The sequence below is a fragment of the Lepus europaeus genome, chromosome 19, assembly GCF_033115175.1.
Source record: "Lepus europaeus isolate LE1 chromosome 19, mLepTim1.pri, whole genome shotgun sequence".
NCBI classification, from domain to species: Eukaryota; Metazoa; Chordata; class Mammalia; order Lagomorpha; family Leporidae; genus Lepus; species Lepus europaeus.
In genome coordinates, this window is record NC_084845.1 from 60157566 (window position 1) to 60178082 (window position 20517).

At 48.7% G+C, this 20517-nt stretch overlaps 1 protein-coding gene across 1 annotated transcript in view; it reads right to left on the minus strand.

The window, feature by feature from the left end:
• Window positions 1-20517, minus strand: part of GLG1 (golgi glycoprotein 1) — a 127368-nt gene that overhangs the window by 5342 nt on the left and 101509 nt on the right. The window contains exons 14-25 of the mRNA XM_062177548.1: window positions 19571-19633; window positions 18751-18864; window positions 17773-17861; window positions 15530-15647; window positions 14327-14419; window positions 9402-9539; window positions 7706-7829; window positions 6507-6649; window positions 6307-6408; window positions 5289-5396; window positions 2204-2324; window positions 1408-1514 (exon numbers count right to left, since the gene is read on the minus strand). Coding sequence (XP_062033532.1) covers window positions 1408-1514; window positions 2204-2324; window positions 5289-5396; window positions 6307-6408; window positions 6507-6649; window positions 7706-7829; window positions 9402-9539; window positions 14327-14419; window positions 15530-15647; window positions 17773-17861; window positions 18751-18864; window positions 19571-19633 — 1320 coding nt within the window. The remainder of the gene's footprint in view (window positions 1-1407; window positions 1515-2203; window positions 2325-5288; window positions 5397-6306; window positions 6409-6506; window positions 6650-7705; window positions 7830-9401; window positions 9540-14326; window positions 14420-15529; window positions 15648-17772; window positions 17862-18750; window positions 18865-19570; window positions 19634-20517) is intronic.

Here is a 20517-nt window from a genome sequence, read left to right on the forward strand (position 1 = left end):
TGAGGACGCTGTCCTGTATGGACACTGTCCTGTGAGGACGCTGTCCTGTGAGGACGCTGTCCTGTATGGACACTGATTTGTATCCTAGCTACTCCACTTCCGATCCAACTCCCTGCTAACGGCCTGGGAAAAAACAGTGGAAGATGGCCCAAGTGCCTCGGGCCCTTCCACCCGCGTGGGAGACCCAGTGGAGTTCCAAACTCCTGGCTTCAGCCCGGCCCAGCCCTGGGCGAGGGCGAGGGCGAGTTCCCAGTGGAACTCTGTGTAGCTGTAGGGGCAGCATCAGCACTGGAAGGCTCCCTTGCTGCTGACCAAGCTGTGTTTGAGCCTTGACCTGGGTGCCTGGGAGGAGAAGGACGCAGGGACACTGGAAGCTCCTGTGTCTGTCCCACCTGCACAGCGTAGAGCAGGCAGGTGTGAGACCGTGGGGATGTGAACATCAGTGTTTGCCAGGACAGCATGGCAACCAACTGCTCAGAGCCACTCTGAAGCAACGCCTGGCCACTCGGAGGCATGGAAAGCAGCAGGGAGGCGGGACTAACGAAGGGTTCTCACCGCAGCTTCACCTAACCGACGGCTTCATTCCCCCGGGAGAAGGGGGAGGGGAGGTGGCCTCTGTGACAAACATGATCCCCTCCATCTCCTTCTATCTATGAAGACCCCTGGCTATGCCCTCTTGCCTTTTGACCCCTGACCTTGGGGCATAGGGGAGCCAGAAGAACTGGCCAAGGAGGAGTTCCTGTGGTCACTCTCCTGATGTAAGGTCACTGGAGCATCTACCCCAGGGTGGACTGAAACAAGCACAGGGATCTGGAAGCCTGGCCCAGGGGGAGAGAATCTCTGGGGTCAGGGTCCTGCAGCGCAGAGTGACCACCACGCTGTGCGCTGTGCGTGGTCGAATGAGGCGCACCCGGGAGACTGCTCTGCAGGCTACAAAACAGCGCGGTTCAGAGAACCAGGACAAACCGAGGCTGAACTTTCACGGGAAGAACATCTCCCCGGCCCGTGTCTGCCTGGGGACCAAGCACAGGGCTAGTGTCCCTGAGTCTGTTCTGTGCTCCAGGTTCCAGGCCAGCTGAGTACCCGTCCCGCAGATGCAGCCTCACGCTGCAGAAACGAGCGTCAGGACAGGTGAGGCGCATTTCTCTTCTCCCCAGCACGACGCCCCTCTCCGGTTCGGGTGACTCACTTTCCAGCCGTGGGTGACGGCCACTGTGGCACCAGGTGTGGCACTGGAAAGGCCTGCAGAGAGTCTGTGCAAGGGCGGGGGGGGGGGGTCCAGGCTTGTGGACAGCCAAGGAAGTTTAAAGGTTCACTGCCTGCTGTCTCAACAGCAGGGACAAGGACACGGGTCATCTCAAGGGGGTGACGGTGACAGAAGAGAAGGTGCAGGAAGCTGGCGCTCACCTTCGCAGCGTAGCTCCACATCTCGATGCGGTCATTGAGGCGCTTTTTGCATTCGGGCTGCAGCCTCACCCGCTTGTCCTCCAGCGCCTCCATGAGGCAGGACATTTCTGTGGAAGGAAAGAGAGGTGCGCGGCTGCGGGAACGGAGCGGCATGCGGACGGGGGAGAAGTGCGCAGCTGCGGGAACGGAGCGGTGTGGACGGGGGAAGTGCGCAGCCGTGGGAACGGAGTGGTGTGTGGATGGGGAGAGATGCAGATGGAGCCCCAACTAGGGGCTCAACGGAGTAAAATCCGTTCTGGGAGCTGACCTCAGGCCCAGCATGGACAGGAATGATGTCTAACCCCCAGGACTAGCTGTCCAGCCTCTGCAAATATCCTTTTTCTTGGGCATGCTTGGCTTGGCTCAGAAAAAACTTTTCTTTCTGTCTGGGTTCCAGCTGCACAAGGGGCCTGTTGACCAAGCCCGCGGTGGCCAGTGGGGAAGCTGATGAAGCTACTTTCGTTTGGACAAGGGGGAAAGAGGGCCAGAGTGAAGAAACACCCTTTGCTTCCATGACAAATGACTGTGCCCTTATCAAACCTTTAGCCCTGAGCAGGGCTAGGTCAGCTCAAACCTGCAGGATTTTCCATCAACTCAAGACGCCATAAAGGCCTAGCTTTGGCCTCATCTAGGCCCTGGGGATGTCGCCTGGGGTTGGGTTGCAGCTATTGACCAGGGCAGTGTGACTGATGTCTAACGGAGTATCTGCTCCTCCAGAGACAGCTTGGACCAGGCGAGAGCCAACACGGCAACTTACGGCGCCCTCGGCCGGGGGTGATGGCTGCACAGTGGTGTTTGATGTCCAGGGCACAGGCTGTGTGAAGAACGGGGTCCACAAAGATGTCCGCCTTGCTTTCCTTCAGCATGTTTAACACTTCCTGGAAGCGAAGGTCAACACAGAGAGAGCTGTTACAGCGGAAACACATTGGATCTGTTGCTGGTAAACATTTCACACACAAACAAGAAAGCCAAGCAGGGAAGGCTGAGGGTCAGCAACGGAGCCCTCACCGCAGGGGTGGCACCGTGGGGTGACGGTGGAACACAGATGTGTAGCATCTGCTTCATCCACTCATTACCTCTTCTATTTTTATTGCTGTTAATACGTTATTTTGTTACTCTAAGAAATCTGAGGAAAAAAACATCTGATCTGAAAATGAGAGTGGGGCCGGTGCTGTGGCGCAGAGGGTTAACGCCCTAGCCTGAAGCACCGGCATTTCATACGGGCACTGGTTCTAGTCCTGGCTGCTCCTCTTCCGATCCAGCTCTCTGCTATTGCCTGGGATAGCAGTGGAAGATGGCCCAAGTCCTTGGGTCCCTATACCCATGTGGGAGACCCAGAAGAAGCTCCTGGCTCCGGATCGGCACAGCTCCAGCAGTTGCGGTCCTCTGGGGAGTGAACCAGAGGATGGAAGACCTCTCTTTCTGTCTCTACCTCTCTCTGTAACTCTGTCTTTCAAATAAATAAAAGAAATCTTAAAAAAAGAAAAAGAAAATGAGAGTAATACGCTGTATTAAAATTCCCAAATAACTGTGTGTTTGTTTCACTATCCCTGTCATGCTCAAAAGGAAAAAAGAAGGGAGAGAGCATCATTTCTACTCCAACTAACCACTGAGGTAGAGAAACACCTCAGGCCTGCAGCCCCTGGCTGGTCCACTTGCAATAGCAGTTACAGGAGGCCTGGCCTGCCAAAGACGCCTCCGTACCAAAAACCAGTCTGCTCTCCATAGAAAGAGGCCATAGTCTATAAAAACAGTAACAAGGCCGGCGCCATGCCTTAACAGGCTAATCCTCCGCCTTGCGGCGCCGGCACACCGGGTTCTAGTCCCAGTTGGGGCACCGATCCTGTCCCGGTTGCCCCTCTTCCAGGCCAGCTCTCTGCTATGGCCCGGGAAGGCAGTGGAGGATGGCCCAAGTGCTTGGGCCCTGCACCCGCATGGGAGACCAGGAGAAGCACCTGGCTCCTGGCTTCGGATCAGAGCGATATGCCGGCCACAGCGGCCATTGGAGGGTGAACCAACGGCAAAAAAGGAAGACCTTTCTCTCTGTCTCTCTCTCTCTCTCTCACTATCCACTCTGCCTGTCAAAAAAACAAAACAAACACACAAACTACAAAATAAATAAATAAATATCAAGGGGGAGGAGGTTAGCCTAGTGATTAAGACACTAACTTTCCAGTTAAGACACCTATGTCAGGCTGGCGCCGCGGCTCACTAGGCTAATCCTCCGCATGCGGCACCGGTACCCTGGGTTCTAGTCCCAGTTGGGGAACCGGGTTCTAGTCCCGATTGCTCCTCTTCCAGTCCAGCTCTCTGCTGTGGCCCAGGAGTGCAGTGGAGGATGGCCCAAGTGCTTGGGTCCCTGAACCCGCATGGGAGACTGGGAGGAAGTATCCGGCTCCTGGCTTCAGACTGGCATAGCGCCAGCCGTGGTGGCCATTAGGAGAGTGAACCAACGGAAGGAAGACCTTTCTCTCTGTCTCTCTCTCACTGTCTATAACTCTCTCTCTGTCTAACTCTGCCTGGCAAAAAAAAAAAAAAAGACACCTACGTCAGATGCCACCTGCTGCTGGCAGCCCATACAGGTGCCAGTCCAAGTCCCAGCTGCTTCACTTCCAATCCAGCCCTCTGCTAATGTACCTGGGAAAGCAGCAGCAGATGGTTCAAATGCTTGGGCTCTTCCACCCACATGGAAGACCCGGAAGAAGTCCTTGGTTCCTGACTTTGGATTGGTTCATTGCCAGCCTTTTTGGCCATTTGGGGAGTGAACCAGTGGATAGAAGCGCTCTCTCTTTCTCTCTTTGTAAATCTTTCAAATAAATAAATCTTTAAAGAAAAAAAAAAAAAAAAGAAAGAAAAGAAAAAGATGCCTGTGTCCTGCACCTGAGTGTGCGAGTCTGACATCTGGCTCTGGCTCCCAGGCAATGTGCTCCCTGGGAGGCAGGATGATGGCTAAAGTAATCAGGCTCCTGCCAGTCCTCTGCGAGACCTGCACTCAGCTCTGAGCCTTGGAACTGGCTAGGGGTCACTGTGGGCATTTGGGGAGTAAACTAATGAGTGAGAGCTCTGCCTCTTAAAGAAAGAACAACATAATCAAAACACAAAGCTCAAATATTGCTTAGAACTCCTCCTCAAAGTTCTGTGGTTCTTTTTTTTTTTTTTTTCTTTCAAGATCTATGTAATGGGGCCGGCGTTGTGGCACAGAGGGCTGGGTGGCTGCCTGCAACTAGTTAAGAGTCCCGGCTGCTCCACCTCCCATCCAGCTCCCTGCTGATGCGCTGGGGAAAGCAGTGGAGGATGGCCCAGGTGCTTGGGCCCCTGCCAACCACGTGGGCTGAAGCTCTTGGCTTCAGTCCTGGCTGTTGCAGCCATTTGAGGAGTGAACCAACGGATGGAAGTTCTGTCTCTGTAACTCTGTCTTTCAAATAAATAAATAAATAAATACGTCTTTCAAAATAAAAGACAAAGCTTTTCAAAAAAGATCAAGTATATTATTTCTGAAATAAACTGAATTTTTAATTTCTTGGATTTTCACGAACACTCACTGATACACCGGTTCTGACATTTTGCTTCAGTACTGCACTCCCGGTGCCCTCCGACAACCGTCCCATCGCAAACATGAGAGGCTTTCTCCAGCAGTTAGTAGAGGTGAGAGAATGCTCAAATTATAGGAGTTTAGCAGTCAGGGTCCATATTACAGTTTGGTAAGAGGGAACAGCATAGAATGCCGGGTAGCAGGGTCTAGTTTGTGATTTTGTGAGTAGGTGTGTAGACTATAGCATTAAAATGAAGACGACAAAGGCGGAGAAAAGGAACTGAGGGAAGAGCAAGGCACTGGTGGTCACCTTCTTGCACATCTCGGTCTTGATCTTGAGCAGGTTCACTTTGAGGCACTCCTCCACTTGGCCTGTCTGCTCTTGGGCCGCTGCTTCTTCAGCACAGAGATTGGAGATCTGTTCAGACAAAAACAAGGTCTCCCCTTTGAGCACAGAAATGAGCAGTTTCCAAAGCAGGTGAATCTGGTGATTCTAACCGGGCCCTGTGCTTCACAGTGCATGGGCTCCTTCCACAGGGGCAGCTGCTGTGTCATGAACAAGGGACAGTGCTGCCAGCACCAGAAATCTTAGTTCCCAAACATGTTCACTTGGTGATCACAGCTTCCTGGTGGATTTCATGTCTCTCTGCCACACTGGCTGGCAGCCTCCATTTGGACACACAGCGCTGCAACTCAATGAATGTACCCATCTCACTGCCAACCCTGTGGCTGGAGGCAGTCTGTCCAAGAACTGTCACAAGAAAGGTGACTCCCTGACTCTGCCAAAGCAAATGATTAACAAACGTCTGGCCCAGACTCTCAATCGGGACTTATGTGCACAAGGGGTTCTAAAACACAGCCCACAGCAAAGATACAAACTTAACTTTATATACAAAGTTTTATGAGCAAGCTTCTTTAAAACATCTTTAGCGCTAATCTCCTAAAATTAACATATGTTGAACAAGGTTCTCTAGATGGCTACAAGGTCAAGTAATTTCCAAGGATGGACACTTCTTGAACAGCTATCACGGGAGCACTTCTATCTTTTTGGGCCTTCTGAGTTGACCATATAGAATAAAGAGAAGCAAAGAACAAATCATACATGGAGAACCATCAGTAAAGAATGCCCTTACTCAACAGAGAAATATGGAACCAACACTGTAGGACCCATGCTAAATCTAATCTAGTGTTGCAAAGAACCAGGAATTCAAGTGATAAAGGGCCCAGGAGATGGGTTTCAACCAAGCCTGGACTCAGCACTGAAGAGAAACTATAGTGAAGAATACCCCTCCTCCCGATCTCTGACCAGCTCTGTGCCCACGTCCTACCTCATCTGAGCAGTGCAGCTGGAGCTGGGGATCGAGTCGATAATCCAGGGCCGACTCCTGGATGATGACTCGGATTTGGTCTTCGCAGTCTGAAGACAGGCGCTGCATGGGATGCAGAGAGGACATGTCAGCCCGGAGAAGGGGGAAAAGGTCTGGGGACAACGGGACAAGAGGATGCTCCAGGGCAACCACCGGCCTACCTGGTCGGCGTATCGCAGCTTGAGGCAGGAGATGACCTGGCCTTCCAGCTCTGAATCATCCTTAGCCTTACTGAGGATCCCGTGACAGAACTTAGGTATGTCGGCTTTGCAGGCTTTCCTCAGCACGGGGTTTAAGCGGTAATCTGCAGCAGAAAGCAGGAAGTATGCCAGAAAGCTTCATCCCTGGGTTCACACGTTTTCAGAAATCCAATTCCCCATAAGGGATGTAGGGGTCAACAACCGGAGGGTGACTGGTTTGTTTCCTGGTAACTGTCTGCTGAGCTCTCACTCCTCTGCTGTCAATCGGCAGTACGAGTTCACCCAAGGGCACTGGGAATCCCTCTCTGCAGCACCTCTAAAGGGTTTGTGGGGGTGGGTGTTGTGATGTAGCGGGTTAAGGCACCGCCTGCAATACCAGCATTCCATATGAGCGCTGGTGCAAGTCCCAGCAGCTCTGTCTCTGATCCCAGACCAGTACTCTGTTGATGTGCCTGGGAAAGCAGAAGATGGCCCAAGTGTTTAGGCCACTGCAACCCATGTGGGAGACCCAGATGAAGTTCCTGGCGTTAGCCTGGCCCAATTCTGGCTGTTGTGGCCATTTGGGGAGTGGACCAGCAGGAGGAAGATCTCTCTTTTCTCTCTGTAAATCTTTAAAATAAATAAATAAATAAAAAAAAATCTTAAAAAAAACCAGCAGATAGAAGATCTGTCTCTCTCACACAATACATACATAAATCTTTAAATAAAAACAAAGGGTTTGTGGTCCCATATCCTAAGTAATCCACTCAAAGATCAAGCAAACCTCGGCAACCTTGCCCGTCACAGTTAAAACACTAGGAGACATCCTATTCTGTAAGGCAGAGTTGAAGTTTCTCTGTTCTGAACCAAATTACCTGCCACATGCATAAGTCATTAAATCTCCATTCTTTTCTAAGGAACTCAAGTCCTCATTCCTTTGCTTTGCTTTCTTTCTTAACCAATCCTCACTCCTCTTTTATCAAGGACATTTTTCTGGTTTTCAGCTTCTTCCTTCTTCCATTTTATTCTTTTTTTCTAGAAAGTCCCCCAAAGGAAGACGAAGGCAATTTGCTCACATCCAGACTCCACTGTTAAAATGCAGACAGCAAGGCACCCTGGCCGACTTTGGTAACCATATGTCCTTTCCACTCCACTCTCTACACCTATAGCCGAGCACTTACCTGTGTTCTGGGTGATCTGGCGCTTGGTTATCATCTGCTTGCACTTGGGGTCCATCAGTTCACTGTTTTTATTTTGCTTTAAGCACTGCAACATAGTTTTAGAGTCTGCTTCTGGACAGAACCTCTGCAAAGATACAAGGATTTATAAAAACAGTTATCCAATAGTGGCAACTGACCCCGACTGCGATCACTCTTCTATGACACAGCTTAGTAAAGAACTGTGTGAGAAACAGCCAGGCCAGAGCAGTGCTCATCCCAATTCTCCTTTCTTTACTTGTTCTCGACTATTTTGCACATTATTCTGCACCACCTCATTATTTGCTACTCTGTGTGGGATTGATTTCTGAACTAGATGGCTTTATTACATTACACGGCATCCCATGAGCTCAATCATTATTTAGGCATGGATGTAACACTGTACCAGGTGGCCCTCCAGCCCTCACGCTGTATGTAACTATCACCCAGTGTGATCAAGGTTGTGCCACAAGGACCCGTCTGATTCCCCCTTGCTGAGGGACTAGCCCACGTGTGCTTTACTGTGTCCTACCGGACAGGAATGAGTCTGGGGCTAGGAATCAGCCCCATTTCTGTCTACTAATCCTCAGGAATTTAAGGATCACAGTGTCTGATAAACTGATCGGGACAGTGGGGCATCACAGCTCCCTCCTCAGTTCTAATTGTAATCTACTGACATCTGAATATGGGGACATGGATTGCTGGCTGATTTTCTTTTTCATTCTCAAGATTGATTTATTCCTTTATTTGAAGAGCAGGGAGAGTGAAAAAAGAGGGAGAAGGAGATCTTCCATCGGCTGGTTTACTCTCCAAACAGCCATGTTCTGCACCAGGCCAAAGCTAGGAGCTCGGAAATGCATCCTGATCTCACTCTAGGCTGGCAGGGGTCCAAGTACCTAGACCATCATATGCTGCCTTCCCAGGCATATTAGCAAGAAGCTGGGTGAGGAGTGGCATAGCTGGGACTCCAATGTGGGATGCCAGCGAGTGGTGACTTAACTTCAGCACACAATGGTGGCCCTGGGCGCTGATTTTTTTTTTTTTTTTTTTTTAATAAAATATCACAGAACCTTCTGTACTCAGAGCTTGATAGGTCTACTTTTACGTACGACTCAGCTGTACCAGGCCCAGCTAAGGAGACTTCGTTGTTTCTAACGTTCAAAATTTTCTGTGGAATTGATTTGATAGAGTGAAAGAAGTAGCATTTTATATCAAAAGAAAACTGAAATAGCGAGTTGGAACCTTAAGGTTCATCTCTTATGTATGTGGACTGCCTAGAACATTCACCAGAGGGGCAGATGAAGCAGAGGAACCTGCAGAACAGAAACCTCTGAGTGTGGGTGAGGACCCCTGTAGGGTGCCTATCATTTAACTGCCCTCAAAACCTCTCTCAGGTTACTGCCATCCTTACACTTGTGTCTCAGGTGAGGTTGTGATTTTTAAGCATCACCTGAAGGGCTTGTGACAACAGAGTCCCTGCTCCCCTCCCAGAGATTCTGATTCGTAGATCTGAGCTTGGTTAAAAACTTGGTAAGTTCCCAGGTGTGGCTGCCACTGCTCTCCCAGAGACCACAATCGGAGAATGACTGCCTTAGCTATATAAAACAAGTTGCACAGACAAGAATTTGTTGATGTTATTTTTACCTACTGTGTGCTTGGCCCTTCGTTTTGGACTCCTTACCTTTATCATCTGCTTGCAGACCCGCATGAGTGTGTAGTCTAGTTCTGGGTCCATCATCTCTGTCTCCTGAAGCTTAAACACTTTCTGGTGGCAACGGGTACTTAGCTGCTTCTTGTTTTCTTTGAGGCATTCAATAATCTACGGCACAAAGGTTAAGGTCAAGAACCAGGGGTTGATAACCCATCAGCTGTCTGAGGAACACTAAAGCCATAAGGAAGATGCTAAGTAAATAAACCAAGGACTCAAAGCAAAGGCAATAAGGTTACAGAGTGATCAAAACAAATTCAAAAATACATTTAATATTCTCAGAACTATTCAGAAAGAAACAGTAAATAAGAATCAAGAACAGGAGTTACAAGAAGAACCAATTAAAGATGTAAGAACTGCAAAAACAAAACCCAATCGGTAGTGTCTTTAAAGAGCAAAATGGACAGAGCTGAAGAATGAACTGAAGCTGGCAAACAGGACCGAGGACCACTCACATAACGTACAAAGAAATGAAGACAAGGGGAACAGCAAAGAGAACGTTTACAGACATGTAGTAGACCAGACTCAGACGTCCAACAGCCTGGGGTGAGTTTCAGAAGGAAGAAAAACAAATGTACTAGCAGAGGTAACAATGATCAAGGGGCCAGCACTGTGGCGCAGTGGGTTAAGCCACTGCTGTGACACTGGTGTCCCTTATCAGAGCACTGATTCAAGTTCTTGGTGCTCTGCTCCTGCTTTAGCTTCCTGCTTAAGTGCCTGGGTAGGCGGTGGATGACCCAAGTACTCGAGACCCTGCCACCTAGGTGGAGCTCTGAATTGAGTTCCTGGCTTCTGGCTTCAAACTGGCACAGCCCTGGCTGTTGTGGCCGTTTAGGAAACTGAACCAGTTGTACAGAAGATCTCTCTGCCTTTCAAATAAATAAATCCTAAAAAGGAGAACAATGCTCAGGAATTTCCCAGAATTTAAGGGAGACATCAATTAAAAGACCAAAAGGGACAACTGGGATAAAGAGAGAAAAACAAAATACAAAAAAAAGTACCACCACCACACCTAATAATATTACATTTGCAGCCATGTGGGGAGTGAACCAGTGGATAGAAGATCTCTCTCTGTTTTTCCCCTCGTCTCTCTGTCACTGTGCCTTTCAAATAAATAAATCTTTAAAAAAAAAAAAAAAGACTTGCTATATATTTGAAAGGCAGAGTGGCAGAGAGGGAAGAGACACACAGAGATCTTCTGTCGACTGGGTCACTCTCCAAATGTGGAGGTATGGGCAAGGCTAAAGCCAGGAGTCAGGAGCCAGGAACTCCTTTCTGGTCTCTCACATGGGCCATCTTCCACTGCCTTGCTAGTTGCATTAGCAGGCAGCTGGATAGGAAGTGGAGTGGCCAGGACTAGAATCAGCACTCCCACATGGGAGGGTGGTGATGCAAAGGATGGCCTGCCACGTGCAGGGCGCTATGCCACAATGCTGGCCCCAGGAAAGAATTTTAATGAAGGAATTGTGCATTTCCTTCCCACAAATCCTGCTTTGGATTAGGAAATGACACTGTGACTCATTAAACTACAAGTAAAATATTACAAAACATTTACAGGAAAATATTAAAAATAAATCAAATACAGAGGCAAAATGAAATGTTTTTTCAGGAATTTCTATCCCATTGCTCATAGCACACAATACAGTTAAAACAAGTAAGATTCCCCTGGTAGCAAATTTGCAAAGAACTGGGTAGGAGGAAGAAACGGGAAGAAACAGTGGTGGGAACAGATGTTAGCAGTGCTGCTTCTATAGCCACTGTGCCTGAATGTAGTACCCTCTCTCATACGCAGGAGGTTCTGAGCAGGTGGAACTTCAGGATATTCCCTGAACTGACAGTAGAAAACACCCTGCCAGCAGGAGCAGCTATTCCCCTGTTTAGTAACAGCCGTTTTCCCTTGAACCTCTGCTGTGCATGGAAGCCCCTTCCAGCATCAAAAGCTGTCACAACGATGAAAGCTTCATGAACATCATCCCTGGCCTGCACTGACACAGGAGCAGCAGGCCCAGATCTGCAGGCTGCTTTGCCAAGAGGCACAACAGAGTATAGTTTTATTTGAAAAGCAGAGCAACACAGTGACACATACACACAGAATGATCGACCTTCCATCTGCTGGTTCAATCCTCAAGTGCCTGCAACATTCATGGATTCAATCCAAGTCGCTCACATAGGTGGCAGGGCCCCAATTACTTAAGCCATCATCTGCGGCCTCCTAGACTACATTAGAAGGAGGCTGGGTAGAAGTGGAGTTGCACACCTGTGGCATAGTGAATTAAGCAGCTGCCTGTGACACAAGTATCCTATATGGGCACCAGTTTATGTCCTGGCTGCTCCACTTCCAATCCAGCTCCCTGCTAATGTACCTGAGAAAGCAGCTGAAACAGCCCAAGTGCTTGGGCCCTTGAATCCACGAGACTCAGATGGAGTTCCAGGATCTTGGCTTTAGCCTGGCTCAGCCCTGGCTGTTGCAGCCATTTGGAGGAATAAACCAGTGGACAGAAGATCTCTCTCTCTGTTTCTGAATCTCTAGCTTGCAAATAAACAAATAAATATTTTAAAAAATAAAATAAAATTTAAAAAAGTAGAGTTGCTGGGACCTGAATCAGAACTCTGATATGGAATGCAATGTCTCAAGTGGTGGCTAACCTGCTGTACCACATATCTGACTTAAACACATACCCCCACCCCTCCAAAAAAAAAAAAGACTTGCAGGCTGGCATTGTGGTATGGTGGGTAAAGCTGCCGCCTGCAGTGCTGGTATCCCATTTGGGCGCTGGTTTCAGTCTCAGCTGCTTCACTTCCAATCCGGCTCTCTGCTATGGCCTGGGAAAGCAGTAGAAGATGGCCCAAGTACTTGGGCTCCTGCACCCGCATGGGTGACCTGGAAGCTCCTGGCTTCAAATCAGTTCAGTTCCAGCCGTTGAGGCCAACTGGGGAGTGAAACAGCAGATGGAAGACATTTCTCTCTCTCTGTCTCTCCTCTCTCTGTGTAACTCCGACTTTCAAACAAATAAATCTTTTTTTTTTTTTTTTTTAAAGCTGGTATCCCATGTAGATGTCAGTTTGAGTCTCGGCTGCTCCACTTCCAGTCCAGCTCCCTGCTAATTAATTAATTAATTAATTAAAACAGTCCAAGCGTTTGGGCCTCTGTATCCACATCGAGACCAGCAAGAAGCTCCTGGCTCCCAGCTCTGATCTGGCCAGCCCCAGCCATTACATCCATTTGGGAGTGAACCAGGGGATGAAAGATCTCTGTCTCTCCTCTCTCTGCGCAACTCTGCCTTTCTAATTTTTTTTTTCTTTTTTTTTTTTTTTTGACAGGCAGAGTAGATAATGAGAGAGACAGAGAGAAAGGTCTTCCTTTTTGCCGTTGGTTCACCCTACAACGGCCACTGCAGCCGGTGCATCTCGCTGATCCGAAGGCAGGAGCCAGGTGCTTCTCCTGGTCTCCCACGTGGGTGCAGGGCCCAAGGACTTGGGCCATCCTCCACTGCCTTCCTGGGCCATAGCAGAGAGTTGGCCTGGAAGAGGGGCAACCGGGATAGAATCCGGCGCCCCAACCGGGACTAGAACCCGGTGTGCTGGCGCCGCAAGGCAGAGGATTAGCCTGTTGAGCCACGGCGCCAGCCAGCTCTGCCTTTCTAATAATTAAGTCTTAAAAATTTTTTTTAAATAACTTATTTCTATATTATTACTAGTGATTCTGGGTAGGGCACTGTTTCCATGTACATAAAAATTTCCCAGGTGAGGGGCCAGCGCTGTGGTGTAGCAGGTAAAGCTGCCACCTGCAGTGCTGGCATCCCATATAAGTGCCGGTTCTAGTCCAGGCTTTTCCACTTCCTATCCAGCTCTCTGCTACGGCCTGGGAAAGCAGAAGAGTTGGCCCAAGTCCTTGAGCCCCTGCACCCACGTGGGAGACCTGGAGGAAGCTCTATGCTCTTGGCTTTGGATCAGCCTAGTTCCGGCTGTTGTGGCCATTTGTGGAGTGAACCAGCGGATGAAAGACTTCTTTCTCTAACTCTCCACCTTTCAAATAAATAAATTAACCTGGAAAAGCAGGAGAAGATGCCTGAATACTTGGACCCCTGCCATCAACATCAGAGACCAGGATGGAGTTTCTGTCTCCTGGCTCCAGCCTGGCTCAAATCTGGCAATTGCAGCCTTTTGGGAAATGAACCAGTACGTGGAAGAGCTCTTTCTATCTGACTTTCAAATAAATAAATAAATCTTAAGGAAAAAAAAGTTTCCCAGGTGATTCTCAAGTGCTATTAAGAGGTTCTGTGCAATGGAACACAGCAAGAGAATAATTCCTTTTGGAGCTGTAGAGTGTTGGGAAAGCTAGAGGCATCGGAAGGATCCTTAGGAGCTCATTAGGCAGACAAGATGGGTAAGGATGAAGTACCTAAAAGGGGGAACTAAAAGACAGGAGACAAGAGGACGGCACATGCAGAACGAGTGCCCTGGGCAGCTTCAGTTTCAGAACTCAGACTTTGCTGTCCTGTACCACCAGCAAAGAAGGAAAAATTAAAACGGCCACTTCACGTTATTTTCACACTTAAAAAATACAGGGGTTGGAGCTGTGTGTAGCAGATAAGGCCGCCGCCTGTGGCACTGGAGTCCCATGTGAGCACTGGTTTGGGCCCCGGCTCTCTGCTACGGCCTGGAAAAGCAGTACAAGATGGCCCTTGGGCCCCTGCACCCATGTGGGAGACCTGGAGGAAGCTCCTGGCTACTGGCTTCAGATCAGTGCAGCTCTGGCCGTTGCAGCCAGTTGGGGAGTGAACCAGCGGATGAAAGATCTCTCTCTCTCTCTCTCTCTGCCTCTCATCTCTCTGTGTAACTCTTTCAAATAAATAAATAAATCTTAAAAAAAAAAAAAAATACAGGCAAAAAACTACCTGCGCGTTGCCATACTGAACAGTGGAACAGTAGTTCTTGATGTCGCTCTTGCAGGCCTCGTATAGGTCTGGTTCCAGACGGATGTCCTCTGTCTGCATGAGAGGGAGCCAGTGTGAAGAAGTGAGCTTGTTTTACACAGGTCTCCAACATTCTAAAGCCTCAACTGCTAACTGGACCTTGTCTACTGTCACCATAGTCTTCACGGCACACAGGCAGCAGTGCAGCCACATGACAGGAAAACCCAGGACTGACTTTAGTTCCACCACTGTTGTTGCTAGGCGGCCTTGGACAGCAAAATATGTCCACCCCTCAGTGTCCTGTTGAGTCCTTCAGAGACTGCTATGAGATGACATAATATGGGAAAACCATGGTACAAATGCATGGTTCTATCTTTATTCTTATGTTTTGTTAAAAGAGCTAGGGCCAAAACCTCTGAAATCAAACAAGTCTCTATTACAGTAGCATATCGAGGCCTGATCCATTGATACAGAATTCTCACCAAATCACTGCCGCTACATGTGGACATCGGGTCAGTAATTTCTGGGATATTAATGGTGCTTGGTCTCCATTGCTAGTTTTTGCTTAGAATGAGGTGAAACAAGTATGTACCATGGCACTAAACATCTTTAAAATATTTTTAGCTGTCTTTTGACCATGCTTTGGGCTTCACCTCAAGAGTGAAACAAAAGGTCCTTTATAATGTACCCTGTAGATGCCTTTCCAGCATGCCTTGGTAATCTGTGAGCTCATCAGGGCGTGGCATTCCTGGAGAATGCTTGTTAGTCAGGGAGTGGGCTAATATCCTCCAAGCTGACACAATCAAATGCAAGGGGAAGACCTTTTGTATCGTGGCAGGGAGAGGTTGCTCTTTCCCCTCTATTCTTGTTGGGGTGAATGATGAACATTGGAGCAGGCAGCCCAGGGGCTGCAGGCAGTCATCGTGCAGGCATGTGGGGACATGGCCCAGCACAGCACAGGGGGAGGAACACACCCGGATCCTTGAGACCACTACTGATCCAATGATTATCTCACACACTTGGGGTCTGTCTTACAGCTGGACTTCCAGTTACTTATGGACATCAGCAAAACAATGAAACAAGGAACTGTCACATAGTAAAACTCTAGCACACGACGGCCTGTCTGCACCATTCGTGGCAGAGGCTCAAGTCTTCCACCTCGCCCTGGCCCTCCCCTGGCATTACCATCTCCAGCTCCTCCACGCGGAGCTGCTTGCGGCACTTCAGGGACACTCTGTGCTCCTTGGCTTCCTGCAGAGTGTCGTTGCGCACAGTGGTACTCAGGCAGATCACCACGTCCACCCTGCCAGGAAGGACAAGGCTTCAGCAAGGTGCAGGGGCCACACCATTCACCCAGAACGCATCACTCCTCTACCATCTGGCGAATGTCTGTCCTGGACGTCTCACTGCTATTCTAATGCTAAAAGCAGCGATCTGTACAGCAGTTCCCCTTATCCAGTTTCATTTTCCAGGTTTAGTTAACCTTGGGTCAACCACGGCCCAAATATATTAAACGCAAAATTCTAGAAATAAACAATTTAGGAGTTTTAAATTGTCCAAAGTTGAGTGGTACACTAATTAGCCACTCTAATCTGCCAGGGATGTGAAGTGCCCTTTTGTTCGGCATATCCACACTATGTACACTACACATTCATTAGTCACTAGGTAGCCATATTGGCTATTGGACTGACGGTCACTATACCACAGTGTTTGTGTTCAAGTGACTCTTATTTTACTTAGTAACATCCCAAAACACAAAGAGTGATGATGCTGCCATTCAGATACACCCAAGAGGAACTGTGAGGTGCTTTCTTTTAAGTGAAAATTCTTGACTTAGTGGGGAAAAACTGTATGCTGAGGTTGCTAAGATTTACAGCACTAAAAGAAATTCTGAGAGACACTCACATTCATGAAAGTTGTGTTATAGTATAGTCTTTAAAAGATTATTTTATTTTGTTTTTATTTATTTTCATTTTATTTGAAAGGCAAAGAGAATCAGATAAAGAGATGTTCCATTTCCTGGTTCACTCCTTAGATGCCCGCAACTGCCAGCCGGGAACTCTGGGCCTTCCACATGAGTAGCAGGGGCCTACGCACTGGAGTGATCATTTGCTGCATCCGGGTTACGCATTAGCAGGAAACTGGTTTGGAATGGAGTAGAGGTCCTCAAACCAGGCACTCCAATATGGGATGCGGGTGTCCCAGACTGTGACAGTCCCTCTGCCACATTCCCACACCGGCAGTATATTCTCACAAGTGTTCTATTCTATTATTATCTTATTAGTCTCCTATTGTGATTAATACATTAAATGTTACCAGAGGTATACATAGAAAAAAGCCATAAATGCATAGGATTTGTTATCGTCTGGGGTTTCAGCATCTACTAGGGATCTTGGGATTAAGAGGGTCCTACTGTGCGTCATAAAGGTCAGGGAGCAGTCTGAAGGCTGATCATGTGCCTCACTGGAGGGCAGGCCAGATAGGGGACACGTATAGGGACAGTTCACCATGTGTTTTGTTAAAAACGTGACCACATAGGAATGCTGCTCTTACTGCTGGGACTATGCCTATAACATACCTTAAAAACGCATTGCTGAAAGGCACAGAGACCTGAGAAACATGAGAGCCTGGTTTGCACCAGGGGAAACGTGGGGGCAGCCATGCTGTAGACGCTTTATCAATCTCATCACCAAGGCCTAATTCTTAAATGAACAGAGGTTGTGTGTCTCTGCTTGATAGCTAACTCAGTGAGGCGTCCGCTGCTTCTCGGAAGTCATGACGTCACGGATGAGGCGAGGGTAGACTGATTTATCCCTGACTCACACTGCAACTTACTTTGCTAAGTTCACAACCCGGATCTGCTTCATCAGTGACGCAGACTAAACCTGGAGAAAACACAAACGCTCCTGCAGCTGGTGGGCTCTTCAAATAAAAACCAGGGCAAGCATCCGGCACAGTGGCTAAGATGCCACTTGGGACACCTGCACCCATATCAGAGTGTGTGGGTATGTGTCCTGGCTCTCTCCCAATTCCGGCTTCCTGCTAATGCGGACCCCGGATGGCAGCAAGTGATGACACAAGTAGTTGTGTTCCTGGTTCCCAGTTTCAGCCTGTTCCCATGCTGGCCACTGTGGGCGTTTCAGCAGCGAATGGGAGCTTGCTTGTTCTCTTTCTCTGCCTCTCAAATAAATAAAAATAAAATAAATCATAAATTTTTGCAAAGAATTGCTACTAGGAGCTGTGGCTCTGGGTGGTCATAAAGATGATCGGTGTGACAACTAAAGTGTTTGGCAGCATGCCCGCAGGAGATAGGGGGCCTCCTGGGCTAATCCTGCCAGACAGCAGGAGGATGCCTGGCGTCCTGGTATTCATTCAGTAGCTAAGAGGGACTTTGGCAAAGCAGAACGAATCAATTAAAAGCTACATACTTCTTTTTTATGTTGGGGCAAAGTTTCAATACGTCTTCCTTGCAGGCCATTTTAAACTTGTAAGAGAACCGAAAATCCTTCATCTGCACCTGAAAGACAACAACAAAGAAAACTGGAAGCGATGGAAGCTACAGTCAGCCTCATGGGTGACATCTTCTTCACAAAGCCTTCAGAGCCTGCTTGCAAGAGGGCGGGCCTGGCCTCTGTCTCTCAGACTCTGGCTTGCCTGTCTCTCATCCGGGCCTTCACTGCCATTCCAACCACACTGGTGCCCTTTTCTCCGCCACAGGAACTATGCTCCTAGTTCTTTGCATGGTTGGCCCTGCTACTTCCTTGACATTTCTACTGCAGTACCTGCTTTTGAGATCCCTTTTCTCAACTTCACTCTCTAGCCCTAATCTGCTTAGTTTTTGTTCAGAAGCCCTGGAGACTCTACATGTATCTTCCCAGGGGTTAGGGGTGTGCCATCTCACTACCACCTCCCAGTGCTGGAACACTCATGGAATGGACAGTCAGACAGGCTCTGGCCCTGGGAAGAGGTCATTACCACGGCTGACCAGCCTGCTTCTTCCTTGTTAGTGCTTGCTGTACCAGAAACACCTCCTTAAGTCCATGTGGTAATTATGAAAAGGATGGCCTAACTTTCTTATTCAAAAATCAGATCTGGGTTGCATAATTTAAAAGGAAAAAGGGCTCAGAGTTCATTGTATTCAGACAAATTCAGTTACAGGAAATGCTTGCTTATATGTCTCTGTCTGCACATATTGGACACTCCCTAAAGGCAGGCACCAGGTTCTGTTTCTCACTGCCTAATTTCAAGGGGCCTAACACAGTGCCTGGCCAGGGCAAGTAAAATCCACCTTTCCTGAGAACAAACCTAGACAGGACAAGCGTCTGGGAAGGGCGAGCGTTCGCAGAGCAGCAGGGGCTCCAAACGAGGCAGGCAGCAGAGACGCCATCACACCAGGTGTCACTCACCAGCTGGAAGTGGGTGACTCCGATGGCGCACTTCTCATTCATGTCCTTCTGGTGCTTGTTCTGTATCAGGCACTCCATCAGGTCCCCCGAATCTATTTGGTTATCCGCTACGTCCTGGGGAAGACAGTGCACATTTACTCTTTGGTTTTAACAGGTGATGTACAAAATCTGTAGCTCAGCCCATGTAAAATACTGGACAGATTCTAGACCCCTTCACGAAGAAGACGCATTATACGTTATATCAAAATAAGCCTGAGAAATCACAAAGGAGAAACACTCAGTGGAACAAAATTTGCACGGCCAGTTGTTCTGCAAGAGACAAGAACACCAGAGACCAGTGCTCTTTTCCCTTCACTGTCCTTACAGGGTGCAGCAGCTGGCTCCAGGGTAATAATTACAGAGCCTCCTGCTCGGCAGAGCCCAATGCTTTACTCCTACAACCGAGGTCGTTCAAGGAGTGAACAAGTAATAAAATAACAGAATTCACTCAATCCTGAAGTATGAGGAGAGAGCTGGAAGGGGAAGGCACTATTTCAGATGACAATGCTTGAGCTGATGTGTGGGAAGTGACAGCCATCTTTTCCTACAAAGGGCATCCCATGACTGCTGCTAACCACAGAGGCGAATCATACAAGGCTTATGGGGATGGTGGCACCTCTCTCTAGAGCTTGTTCACATTTCCGACTTTAGCTTGTCAAAGCTGGCCATTATTCAAGAGTAATGCATGCTGAAGACAGAGAGGAGTCCAACACACCCAGGAGTCACAGTCCCAGTGAACTAAGGTCTGTTTCTAACCCTCGTTTCTCCAGACATCACTTACATGGCAGAAGTTCTGAATTATGGGCTCGCAGGCTCTCATCAGCAAGGCTTCTATTTGAATATCCTGCAGAAGATTACATACGTTAACAATTCTGCTTTAGAAAGAGCCAGAGATGGAGAGAAGAGTTTCTCTTTCTGAATCAGTAGCATCCAATGGGCAAATAATCTAGTATGTACATCTGGGGATGATCCTGGTCCTTATGCCAGACAGCCCCAGAACAGACAGAGTTTTTCCTCCACTATTCTCTGAAAGATGGATTTTCTGGAGGCAGATTCCCCCCTCCAGGCCTGAACCAAAGAGAAGGCAGAATTAAGAGGAGTGGGAGGACAAAGCACTTAGCAATCACATTAGAGAATGACAAACCTTTGGAATTTTTCAAAAAGCCACGCAGTTCAAATTGAAAAAAAGGCACAAGTGACACCCATCTCTAAGTTATAAGCTCCTAAGTCGGATCACTGGCCTCACGCCAGATGTTAAACCACCGCTTCTGGGGAGCACACACGAAACGGCTTCACGCTGAGGAACCCCGTGCAGCACTTGCCCTTCCAAGAGCTATGCACCCACAGAAGTCCTCACCAGCCCGCAGGACAGTAAGAGAGGGGCGAGGGGAGGCAAGGCACTTTTAAAAACTACACATAAATAAAAGATCAGGCCGGCGCCGCGGCTCACTAGGATAATCCTCCGACTTGCGGCGCCGGCACACCAGGTTCTAGTCCCAGTCGGGGCACCGGATTCTGTCCCGGTTGTCCCTCTTCCAGGCCAGCTCTCTGCTGTGGCCAAGGAGTGCAGTGGAGGATGGCCCAAGTGCTTGGGCCTTGCACCCCATGGGAGACCAGGAGAAGCACCTGGCTCCTGCCATCGGAACAGCGCGGTGCGCCGGCCGCAGCGTGCCAGCCGCGGCGGCCATTGGAGGGTGAACCAACGGCAAAAAGGAAGACCTTTCTGTC